This window comes from Pezoporus occidentalis, unplaced genomic scaffold (genome assembly GCF_034315485.1).
Source record: "Pezoporus occidentalis ecotype Australia unplaced genomic scaffold, CSIRO_AGI_Poc_V1 ctg39, whole genome shotgun sequence".
NCBI lineage: Eukaryota > Metazoa > Chordata > Aves > Psittaciformes > Psittacidae > Pezoporus > Pezoporus occidentalis.
This window is the reverse complement of record NW_026915713.1, coordinates 5,984,395-5,996,838: the sequence shown is the minus strand read 5'-3', so window position 1 is coordinate 5,996,838 and position 12,444 is coordinate 5,984,395. Positions and strand designations below refer to the sequence as shown.

The 12,444-nt window shown below is 38.7% G+C and overlaps 1 protein-coding gene across 4 annotated transcripts in view; it reads left to right on the top strand.

The window, feature by feature from the left end:
* DSE (dermatan sulfate epimerase) overlaps positions 1-12,117 on the top strand; it is a 33,688-nt gene extending 21,571 nt beyond the window's left edge. For 3 of the 4 annotated variants that reach the window (XM_062632452.1, XM_062632453.1, XM_062632454.1), the window contains 4 exons: positions 1,186-1,439; positions 5,186-5,425; positions 6,865-7,072; positions 9,093-12,117. In XM_062632452.1, the coding sequence (XP_062488436.1) occupies positions 1,186-1,439; positions 5,186-5,425; positions 6,865-7,072; positions 9,093-10,848 (2,458 nt within the window). In that variant the 3' untranslated portion in view covers positions 10,849-12,117. Of the gene's footprint in view, positions 1-1,185; positions 1,440-5,185; positions 5,426-6,864; positions 7,073-9,092 lie in introns of those variants that run through there. The other variant, XM_062632455.1, reaches the window with a different exon arrangement.
* The last annotated feature ends 327 nt before the right edge of the window (positions 12,118-12,444 follow it).

Below are 12,444 nucleotides of genomic sequence, written 5' to 3'. Positions count from 1 at the left end.
TGTCAATGCCTGTCTGCTAACCAAGAAAAAAAATTGGACAAACAAAAAACTGTAGTCCAATAAAACCCCTGGTTCAAGTCCTGCTGATCAATGCTGAATGCATTCAAGTAGTTAATTAAAAATCTGTGAGGTGAATGTTTCATTTTGAAAAAAACTGAATGCATAACTTCACTCAGCAGAAAATGGGATTGTAGCTGCGAGAAGGTGAACATTTAAAGTGTTGGAAATTCAGCTAATCAAATAGCCTACAGAGACTTTCCTTACATACAGGTGTGAATGTGCCAAGTTAATTTGAGGTTTTCCAGTGATGTTAGAAATACTGAACTAAAAGTTAAAGGTCATTTTTCTCACTCGTATATGTTGTGTTTCACCATAGTTGCAGTGCCCTGGGCTGATGGTAATAATTTTTAAGTCATTCATTCATGCATTTTGAATGCAAATAAATGTTCCTAGAGCAGAATGAGGATTTTATTATTTTTTTTTTAAACCTTGCTCTTTTGGTCATCTGGTCACGTTACTGCTTACATAAATTAAGACGAAATCATATTTATAGAGTCACAGAATAGTTAAAGCAGGGAAGGTGCATGTCTTCAGGAGCACAACACAATTTCCACTGATTGCACTCTCTCATCTCAACAATTTAAAATTCATTTCTGTAATAAAACATATATTGCAAGGAAAGTGAAAGAAGGGAATAGCTAGGAAAACAACTGATCATTGTTCAGTCTATCAGAGATTTTTTTCGCAATGTATTCCCTCACATTTCCCTTTCTGTAGAACCATGGGCTTGAAGTACTGTAAGTACTGCAAAACTAAAGTCTTTGATACACAATAAATGCTTGATTTAAGAGAAATATTTGTTCTACACTACCTCTACCTCCATTATGAATTTTCTTGGTACAAATTTACGATTTTGCAAAGTTCAGTGTAATCATTGGATACAAATGGGTAGTTCCTATAAAATAATTTTGAGTAGTAGCATCATTTTACCTCTGTTTTATGTTAAATACTAAAAAGGAAAAAGAAAATTGTATCAGAGACTTGCTAAGTAGCTTGCTACTGTGTTAAAATTCAGCATTAATTGCCTAACTTCAGAGACATTAAGTCATACACAACTCACAGTACAGTCACAGAGAAAAAGAAGTAGGTGAAACTCAATTAATTGGTATCTTTCTTTATTGACAGGCTAGTGAAGGATGCCCCGTGGGATGAAGTCCCTCTTGCTCATTCCTTAGTTGGTTTTGCCACTGCGTATGACTTCTTATACAGCTATCTCAGCAGGACTCAACAGGAGAGATTTCTTGAGGTAATTGCCAATGCCTCGGGATATATGTACGAAACATCATACAGACGTGGATGGGGCTTCCAGTACCTCCACAACCACCAGCCTACCAACTGTGTGGCCCTGCTGGCAGGAAGCCTTGTTCTGATGAATCAAGGTATGTGCTAAACCATAGGAACATTTTTCTGAAGTGTATCAACTCAATCAGCTATTTATGCAGCAGAGTTCAGGAACTGATAGAAACACTTCTGAGACTACAGCAGTAACGGGTTTGTTCTTTTGCTGCTTAGAAAAATTTAGTTTACTGACTAGAAAAAAACATCTGTGAGCAGATGTACAAGGTCTATTATATGTGGATATATACCCATGTATATAAATCCATTTTCTAAGTGATTCTGAATTCTTGCCCCATTGTTTGTAAGAATTAAAAATCCCCTTGTGCATAGTCTGTCTAGCCCAGATTTACAGACAGGGTCTTCCAGGTAGATTATCAGTCAAGAGTTATGCACTTGGTCTCCTTACACAATATATTGAGAAAGTCAGCAGTTAGGAACACCCCATGCTCTGAGCTGGGAGCTAGACAACAGGATAACCTGGAATTTCATCCAAAACTTCTGTCCTGTCTCCCTGAGAGAGCTGTAAAGGTGTAACTTCATCCATCCAAAGGCCACAGCTAGGGACCTCAGAACAGTATCCTGTTCTGTGGAGATGGGCAGGGCTTTGCCTTTGTTCCTCTGAACTATGGCACTGCACCCCCCAGCCTTCTTTCAGGAGGTGTCTGCCAGATTCTTTGCTTCAGGAGCTTAAACTTATACTTCCCAATTCCCAGGTGAATAACCTTTCCAGTCACTCTTGGCTGCTCTGCCTGGAGCTATTCCTCTGCCCAGAGCTATTCCTCTGCCCCTGTTGAAGTGATACTCTGTGTAAACAAGAATTCGAGTCAAAGTCACAGAGTCAGAGGGAGAGAGCAGATAAGAAGTCCTGACTTGAAACCCCAGTGGTACTTTAGCTGAGAGAGAGAAGTCATGAAGGCAGCTTCTGCTTTTATGAGAACATGTCAGTACTTTGTCAAGTGATTATTTAATATGTGCTAGAAGTATTTTGAAAACATGATGCCCAATAGAATTATTTACTTGCTGCAAGTCAAGGAAAATCTAGTTTCTGGGTGCTGATGGCATTGCCAAGCTATTCAGCCCTGCCAAGCAAGGCACATCTGCACATGGTTGGATCTTTTGGATATCCAAAGAAGTGTGACAAAAAACTGCAGCACCTACTATTTAGGGGAACATCTTTTGTTAAGTGTTTGTCAAAACAAGCTCATTCCCCGATGTGCATATGTTGAAAAGCAGCAAGAGTGTATGTGTAAGTTACTCCCTTTCCTCCTGTCTTGCCTTCCACAAATTGAAGACTCAGACCATATTTATTCAGTGGGTTTTGCTAAATTCCTCATAATTCCATCCTTCCCCAAGCCTCCATCAGTGCAGAAAGCTGGCAGTTTGCAAGATGACTCTGCTTTTCATTAGTGTGTAGACCATAAGTATGCTTTGTGCCAAACAATGATAACATCACAAATAAAGTCAGACAGTATTTCTTTCACCAAAGGTAGGTGGTTTTTTTTTAATGGGGGGTAGGAGGCAAAGGCAAATAGAGCAACACTTGAACAATTTGGAAATAGTGGTGATAGTTCAAATGAAAATAAATCAGAACAGATTGCATATTTCTAAATGAAAAATCAGTTCTTTTCAGTATAGAGCACCTTTATTTAAGAAAAGACATTTAAGCCTAATATTAAAAAAAAAAAAATTTTTAAATTTTTCTTTCCAAGATGAAAGACTTTTTCTGAAGGAGAAAAAAAAGTAGGGAGAAGGGGGTGAACATAGTATTCTTCCTGTATCAGATGCATAGCAAATGCAAATAGTGTATCCTAGTGTAAAAACTTCCTCCCAAAAGGTTTAAATTCCAACTAATAATTTTAAACACAATTGAGCTATTGAAGCATGCAGAGGCTAAATATCCAGCTTAAAAATATGTAAAAAACATTGTAATGGGAATGAAAAATGAAACTTATTAAAATTCTAGACACAAACACACAGTCTTTGTAATGATATTAAACACTCAGGTATTCAAAAAAGAAACTTGAGTAAGGCCTAACTTGATACGGATGCTGCTAATTTTAAGTGAGATTTGTTCTGGTTTGTTGTACAGCCTGACAGAGTGTTGAGTCTCTTACTTTTTTCATTCTAACATATTATTGCTCTTTTAATATACTACAAGCATAGGGTTAAATCATAGACGTACACTAAATAAACAGAACATATATGAGTTGGTAAATGCATATATTACAATGCTGAACCATGGAAAATACCATTCTTGCTAGTGTAGTAATCAGAAGCTAGTTGTTGTGGCTGTTATGTCAGAAGGGAAAACAAGAGTGGAAGCATTTGGGGTTTTATTTGGACAGACCCCTGTGCTGCCAACTCCATCAGAGTAATGAAGCAGTGTCAAGATAGCTGTGAATAAAGTAAGTGGAAGTAAGTAGCATCACCTGCCCCTGTTGCTCAGGGCTGCCCCATCTCAGTTGATTCTTCAGTAGAAATACCACATTAGATTCAGGTTGTCTGTTTAGCTTAGACTTCACAATTTTTTTGTCTCTGTTAACTGAGCAGGATTTGGCAGCCTTGACTAGTAGGATGTCTGAATCTCTCATCAGTCTGCTGAGCATAAAGGCAGTCTTAAGCAGCAGCTTTGAATGTAGCTCATACTCCCTTATCCTGGCACGTGCACTTCATTCAGCAGGCACCACTTTACCACGTAATAGGGTGTAATGTATGCCAGCTGAGCTCTGCTATATGGTGGAAATAAGTCTGGTTAAGTCTGTGCTCAGACACTCTGAGCACTCAGACACTAAGTTGCCATATAGAAGTACAAGGCAATTGATCTCTGGTTAGTCCTAACCTCTCTTGCCAGTGAAATCAGAAAGAAAAGAAGAGAAGGCACGTAGCTTTTCCTCTGCTGGGATCCACATACTGACTTCTGCAATGCGCGAATGCAGTGGTGAAGCTCTCATGCTTGTGCTTATTCCTTGGTGAATGCAGACAAGCCTTGGGAAAGTCTTGTCACAACCTCTTCCCAGCTCCTGATATGTGTAGGGCAGACCAAAATAGTAAGATCTCTGAGAGATTTTTCTTGAAAATAAAATAACTGTTTAGGGCTTGTGTATGTGGAGGCTGAAAGTTAACCTAGTTGGAAAAATAGTTTTATTCTGGGAATGAGGAATCTGCATTTGGAATTAACGATGCAAAATTTTTAACGATGCAAAATAACTTCTATTTGGATAACCCTTTAGGTTGTCCGACAAACTGTAAATGTAAGTAGAACGGAGCATGTCTTAAAACAGAGCAAATTAGCAGAATATCAGTTAACTGCAGCTCAGATGTGAACTGCTTTGTATTTTTAAAGTTTGAGGATCTCCTTACCACACTGGAGATCATAACAGTGAAAAATGACTGATCAGAATATTTGCATTATTGGAGCCCTCTAGTGGGGACCTTACGTTGTTTTTATACAGCTTTAATTTTAAATACAATAAATAGTCTTAGCATGGCTCTTCCCTTTTTGCATGTCTTGAATGCATTAAGGAAATTTTCCTTTTAAGATTGAAAGCATAATCCCACATGATTAGCAAAAGGTGTTCGATAATTTTTCCCTGCTCTTGTAATCTTGCTTTGCTGTGTTTAAGTACAGTGTTTTTACACCCTAGAACTACAGGGACACTAGGCTGTATTATATAGGGTTTTAGATTGCAGATTACTCGCTGTAACGGATCCTACTGTGGGAGTACAGATGACATAATCTGTGATCTGTAATGTTTTAATTAGATTTGCCAACATCTTTCTCTTTCAGGCTACCTTCAGGAAGCTTACTTGTGGACCAAGCAAGTGTTGGCCATCATGGAGAAATCAGTAGTCCTGCTGCAGGAGGTCACAGATGGCTCCCTTTATGAAGGGGTGGCTTATGGCAGCTACACAACTAGATCGCTGTTTCAGTACATGTTTCTTGTCCAGAGGCACTTTGATATCAATCACTTCAGCCACCCCTGGCTCAAGCAGCACTTTGCATTTATGTACAGGACTGTCCTGCCAGGTAGGTCCACTGAGTGAATGAAGATGACTTGTAATCCTTGAAGCAGCTGTAAAGTTCATACTTTGAAAAAGGCTATTTGGAAAATAAGTTTGTACTCGGATTTTTTTTAAATAACCTTTTCCTTGGATTTTACTTTCATAATTCATCAAAACAGCAACATCCTTGTTTATCACGGCTTATTAATGATCATTGTTTATTAAACTCCAGCTTTTAAAACCAGTGAAAAGATGGAAATATCATTTGGGAGAAAAAGCAGTCCTTCACAGTTTGATTTCTGGTTTTTGAAGTTTGAAACAGACCTATTTCTTGGGGCTTCTGTTTGGAAAATAATGTTCTTCAAGATTCATATTGATTTTTTCGTTTGTCAAAAATCATCACCCTAAAAGATTAGGTGAAAGGAATAGCAAACGATGAAGCCACAAGTAAAAGTATCAATAAAGTGTAGGAAAGTTTTACATGATCACCAGTTTTCCACAAAACAGTAAAACAGATTTTTATAGCTTATTTATTATAATATTTTTCTGCTGGAAAATGTCATTGAATCAAATTATAGGTTTCTCTGTGCAGTCCAGGGGTACATGAACCATTTTTTTTTGTCAATGTAAGAGTTAAACAAAAATATATAACATCAATAATAGGTGAATCTTGCAGACATTTTAATATTTCTGTTCTCTTGTTGGATCTCTCTACTGCAGTGAGTTTTAGCATCTCTGATTTGAAGTCTTAGTTGTGACTGAAAAATGGAGATGTGCAAATACAAAACCAGTTTCAGGCAGCCTTGCAAGTTTTTTTATGATGGTTTTCTGTTGCTTATTTGCAGGACAATTCATTAGGAACTTGTACTGTTCCTGGTTAAAAAGACTGTGATATCTTTATTTTGGCTATAAGAGCCTCAGATCTAGCCATGTATGTAAGGGGGGTTGAGCGCAGCTTTAGCATGCTAGTACAGGGACATAAGGAATTGTGCTGACTCCGTGTGAAACTTCAGCCATTTACTGGCGATTGGTTCCTAAGAGCAAAGTGAACTCATACTAGTTGGTTTAGGGTGAAGCTGATTTATTTTACCTTGGGGACACCTCTTTTTTCTTGGTTTGGAAAGTTTGGATTGACATAGGAAAAGAGAAAGCTATGAACCTTTGCCAGATTTGAGAGAGGAGAGGAAGTGGATGGGACAGTGCTGCTTACATTTTCTGCAATACTTTGACTGACTGTAGTTCAAAGTTAAAGAAGAAAGGTGAGTATTCAAGTTAGCTACAGCAGAAGGAAACAGCTCCTGTGTAACCTGTTTACGGCTCATTTACAAGTAGGTCTATAAACATCTGAAAAGGCTGCTTCTGTTTGTGTCTGTTTGTACTGCTTGGCTTCACCATCATGCTGTACAAACACATCTTTGTACATTTATTTGTTCTTTTTTACATTCCTGTTCACTTTTTCCCAAGGGTTTCAGAGAACTGTGGCCATCGCGGATTCCAACTATAACTGGTTCTATGGGCCAGAGAGCCAGCTGGTGTTCCTTGACAAATTCGTCATGCGCAACGGCAGTGGGAACTGGTTGGCAGAACAGATCAGAAGGAACCGAGTGGTGGAGGGCCCAGGGACAGCATCCAAAGGGCAGAGGTGGTGCACTCTCCACACTGAATTTCTCTGGTATGAAAGGGAATGAGTGGGCTCAAAAGGAACCTGACAGCTGTTTGGTGATAATTCGTTATCTTTAGATTTGTACTGTAGAAGCTGAGATTGAGTTGGGCATGTGTGTTCCAGTCATTTGGCTCAAAAGAACTGCTTCACTTAGCATAGATGTACAGTATACATTGCTACAAGGAACACCTTGGTCTTGTCTTACATTTGCTTTTGCATTTTCTTTCTGTTGTCTATTGCTTTTATAAAATACAAGCAGTTCCAAAAGGACTGAAAACTTGTTTGCATGTATTTGGTTTGTTTGGTCTATTCTTGTTATTTTTAATCCCATTGTATTCTGTCACAATTAATTAGGTGAATATTTAAAGCATAGTTTTCTTCTGAAAGCCATAAGTAGTAATATAAACTTTCTTTTAAAAGCTAAAGTAATGTAAGCAGTAAGGCTACTATTAGTTGTTCTTGCACACTACTTCATATGTTAGGCTCAGAAAAAAATATAATAGAGACTAGATCTATATTTTCCATCTAATTTACAGCTCTGCTTACTTGTATGTCAATCTTCTAAAGGTAAGAAATGAAAAAGACCCAAGAGGCTCTAGATATGCATATAAACTCCCTCAGTCTGTGAAGACAGGTGCATTTCCAAGGAGTCAGTGTAGCTCCATTTCTCTCTCTCAGAAGAAAAATATTACTGAATAGATAGTGATTGGCATTTATGATATGCATATAACAATGCATATTTATTAGGCTCCAAGCACCCTTAATATTGTTATTTGCAAAATACAGAATCTCTTCTCTACAAACCCATTTTAACATTCTTTTCTCCTGCCTCTCCATGGAAATCTGGGGAGTTTATACTTACAAAATACTTTTTGTTGTCAAAGGGAAAGAAATTTTCTAAGAGCACATGAATATATGAAAAGAAAAAAAGCAAAAAGAAAATAAAATATCTGAATATTCCAACAGTTGCCTTTCCTTGTGCTGCAGTGTTGCTCTTGTGGTGGGCATGTCCATTTGAATTAGATTCTCGGGAAAGAAGTCTAGTTTGGGGGGAATCTCCATCAAGGAGCACTAGATACAGATCAGGCCCTCGTACTGGTTGGAATTACCCAAAGCCTTATGCAGGACATGAGCTGTGACTGTCTAGGTCCTGACAGAGGCTCCTGGTTAGCTGTAGAGTGGATGTAGAGATGAACCATCTAACAGAAATATTAGTGAGCTTAATGATGGTTTTGTTTATTTTGGTTGCTTAAAAACAATGCCAGAAGGTTAGGCTTTGTTTTCCATGGTTGTTTTGAGCTTTTGATTATTAACTCCTGTAGATAAAATAAAACAAAAATAAAACAAGGCCATGTAACCTTTTCTAGAATTAAAACTTCATTTTAAACCAAATGTCTTGTATCTTGCAATTTACACAAGAAAGCCATGCAAGTTTTTCTTCAGCTTAGTTGGAGAAGGAAATTAACATACACTAAGTGATATAAATCATAATAATTTATCCTTTAAAATGACTGTTCATCAGTTTTTAGTTTATTGCTAATTCTGTTTGGAGACTACACGCTTCTATAATCATCAACTTGGGGAAACAGGTAATCTGCTTCTCTTGGCTAAATACTCAAAAAATAGGTGCAAATGTTGATGTCTAGAGCAAAATAAACAGTGTCTACAGCACATTTTTAAAGATTTGTATTGCAGTCAGTAGCTTTATGATGTAAGACAAAATGTAGCTAGTTTAAAATTAGTGGTACTCTTATTTTCGGAGTGCAGGAGGATTGCTTGCTTTAGATGTGGAGCAGATGCTTTCAGCTATTGTTCTGTAGAAAGCACAACACAAATTTGCATAGGGATTACTATGATAAATACCATTACAACTATATGATTAGTTCACTCAGGAAGCACATGTGCGGCCTTTATACTGTTAGCTTGCTCCTTGATGTAAATATCAAATCAGTTTTTTAATTTAGTACAGGTGCTGATAATGAAACTAGTCAAGTGATTTTTAAACCCATTTTCCTTGTCTTTTGGGCAGGTACGATGCAAGTTTGCGCTCTATACCTCCACCAGACTACGGGGTTCCTAAGCTGCATTATTTTGAGGACTGGGGAGTAGTAACCTATGGAAGTGCTTTGCCAGCTGAAATCAACAGGCCTTTCCTTTCCTTCAAGTCAGGAAAGCTGGGAGGACGTGCAATATATGATATTGTTCATAAGAACAAGTACAAAGAGTGGATCAGGGGGTGGAGGAACTTCAATGCCGGCCATGAACACCCGGACCAGAACTCCTTTACTTTTGCTCCCAATGGTGTACCTTTCATAACAGAAGCCCTGTATGGGCCAAAATATACTTTTTTTAATAATGTATTGATGTTTTCTCCTGCCGTGTCCAAGAGCTGCTTCTCCCCATGGGAAGGGCAGATTACAGAAGACTGTTCCTCAAAGTGGCTTAAATATAAACATGACTTGGCTGGTGACTGTCAGGGACGAGTGGTTGCCGCCATGGAAAGAAGCGGAGTGGTGTTTATCAGGGGAGAAGGAGTGGGTGCATACAATCCTAAACTGAAGCTGAGAAAATTGCAAAGAAACCTCATACTTCTCCATCCCCAGCTTCTTTTGCTAGTGGACCAAATCCATCTAGAAGATGACAGTCCCCTGGAGGCAGCAACCAGTTTCTTCCACAATGTGGATGTGCCTTTTGAAGAAACAGTTGTTGACGATGTCCATGGGGCTTTTATTAGGCAACGTGATGGCATATATAAGATGTACTGGATGGATGACACTGGCCACAGCGAGAAGGCTACCATTGCCTCAAGGATGTATCCTCGAGGCTACCCTTACAATGGGACAAACTATGTGAATGTAACAACCCTCTTGCGGCATCCCATCACAAGAGCCATTTACCTTTTCATTGGGCCCTCTGTTGATGTGCAGAGTTTCACCGTCCGTGGAGATTCCCCACAGCTGGATGTTTTTGTAACCACCAGTGAGCATGCCTACGCGATGTACCTGTGGCCTGTTGAGGATGGGTCCCGCTCTGCCTTTGCACAGGTTATTGCAGACAGACAGAAAATTGTCTTTGACCGAGCCTCTGCCATTAGGAGCTCTGCAGTGCCAGAAGTGAAGGACTACATAGGGATTGTGGAGAGGAACCTGCAGCATTTTAAGCCTGTTTTCCAGCAGCTTGAGAAGCAGATTTTGTCTCGTGTACGCAACACAGCTAGCTTTAGGAAGACTGCTGAGCGCCTGCTGAGGTTTTCAGATAAGAGACAGACAGAGGAGGCCATTGACAGGATATTTGCAATCTCACAGAAGCAGCAGCATGGCAGAGCAAAGAAAAACAGAAAGGTAGCCAAAGGCTACAAATTTGTTGATGCCGTTCCTGACATTTTTGCACAAATTGAGGTAAATGAAAGAAAAGTGCGACAAAAGGCACAGACTCAAGCACAAAAAGAGTTGCCTATAGATGAAGATGAGGAAATGAAAGATCTTCTGGATTTTGCAGATATTACTTATGTGAAGCACAAAACTGGGGTGTCAATCAAAGGCCGATCAGGGCTAGCACAGATGGTGACAACTGCTCGAAGTAGTGCCCCATCAATATCAGCTTCTTATACCCGTCTCTTTCTAATCCTCAATATTGCAATTTTTTTTGTCATGTTAGCAATGCAGCTCACATATTTTCAGAAGGCCAAGAGACTGCATGGCCAAAGATGTCTGTATGCAATACTTTTAGTAGACAGCTGTATATTATTGTGGCTGTATTCTTCCTGTTCTCAGTCACAATGTTAGCAGAAGACCTCTACTAGTCGACCAGTTTATGGTCATATATGTCTATGCAAAAGCATTAACCCTAATAGGGCCAAAGTTTATCTTCTTATTTCTGAAACATTCAAAAAACAGCTGCGGGAAGGTTGGTTTCAGATCAGAAGGGATGGAAGAATAGGACAAGCAAAGAATATCTCAGAAGCCTAAGTACTTATTAAGTACTCCTGTGTTTTGAGTCAGCATTTGCAACTGAGGGGATGTTATGCTTTTTTCATCAGAGTTCAGTAATGTAAAGATGTAATTAATTTTTTTTATGAGGAGAGCCCTCTTACTAGATTTGTTTCTAAGGGCTTTTTTATACAGAACTGGGTTTGCATTTAGTGAGTTTCCATTTCAGGCTGCTATGGATGTCTCTGGCCGTTCTCTTAAGAAAAGGACATTCAAACACAAGTATACAAGGCAGATCTTAGCAGTAGACTTAATTTCTCACTGCCAAACCAAAGAATGCTTCAATATGGGACACTCCTGTATAATTATTGCAGACTCTTACATCATGTCATCTCTTCCATGCTTTACTGTCTGGGATGGTGGGAAAAGACAGTCGTGTCAGTACTTGCCAGGTGAAAGGCACAACAGTAGTAGGCAGTAGCAGAAGGCAAGTATATGGCTAACGCAAAGTATAAAGGAACAAAATTCTCAGGAAAAAAAAACAAAAACCTTTTCTCTTTCAGTCAGTTGTAGACTGTAGAATGATAAATGCTGTAGGGTCTGTTCTCAACTTTACAAAGCAGCATTTCACAAAAGGTTTCTGTAGTTTGAATAACATCTTAGTAGGGAAAAAAATGTCCTAGATCACTGCCCTTCAATATGCAATTGTAAAAATACAAACAAAAACCAAAGCAATCCTGTGGTAACCTCAGCAATTGCAGTATGGAAAAAGAGGTATTCAGGAAGCATTTAATGTCTTTTTGCTGTTCACATGACTAAAACCAGAGGACAGTTAAAATTGTGTGAACAGCCTGTTCTCTATAAAGCACCAGCAAGGGTTCTGCAAACTCTTACTGGCCCCGGGTAAATTATTTGGGCATTAGTGGTAAATAGAATCATGTGGTTTATAACAAAAATAAGTTTGACATCTCCACATATATCCCCTTCTGTTCATTAAACTGATTTAAAAAAACCACATAAGTATTTGAGAGAATGGAAGCTGTATGGAATTGGGGTATATCTGTATGTCTTTACAGAAACACAATTCTTCCAGTACATTTGCTAAATAAAAACATTATAATTGTCTCTGTGGTTCTTTGATTAAAATATTTTCCAGCTAGTGATCCAGTTCTGAGCACTGTATGTGCATACATAAGCCCTACTCCAGGTTCCAATGCCTGGATTTATCTAATGAAATTTGGTACGTTTAGTTTGAGCAAAGATTTAGAACCCTGGTTAATATCTGATCTATGCAGTCAGTGGAGAAAGAGAGCCTTCAGATAGCTATTTGGTCCACCTAAGACCTCGAATCATCTTTTTCCCTAATTGCAAAAGGCATGTAGGGTGGTTAATCACCAATTTCAAATCACCCACTTAACTGCTTAAGGTGAAGGGAGCTGAGCCTGGCAAGGG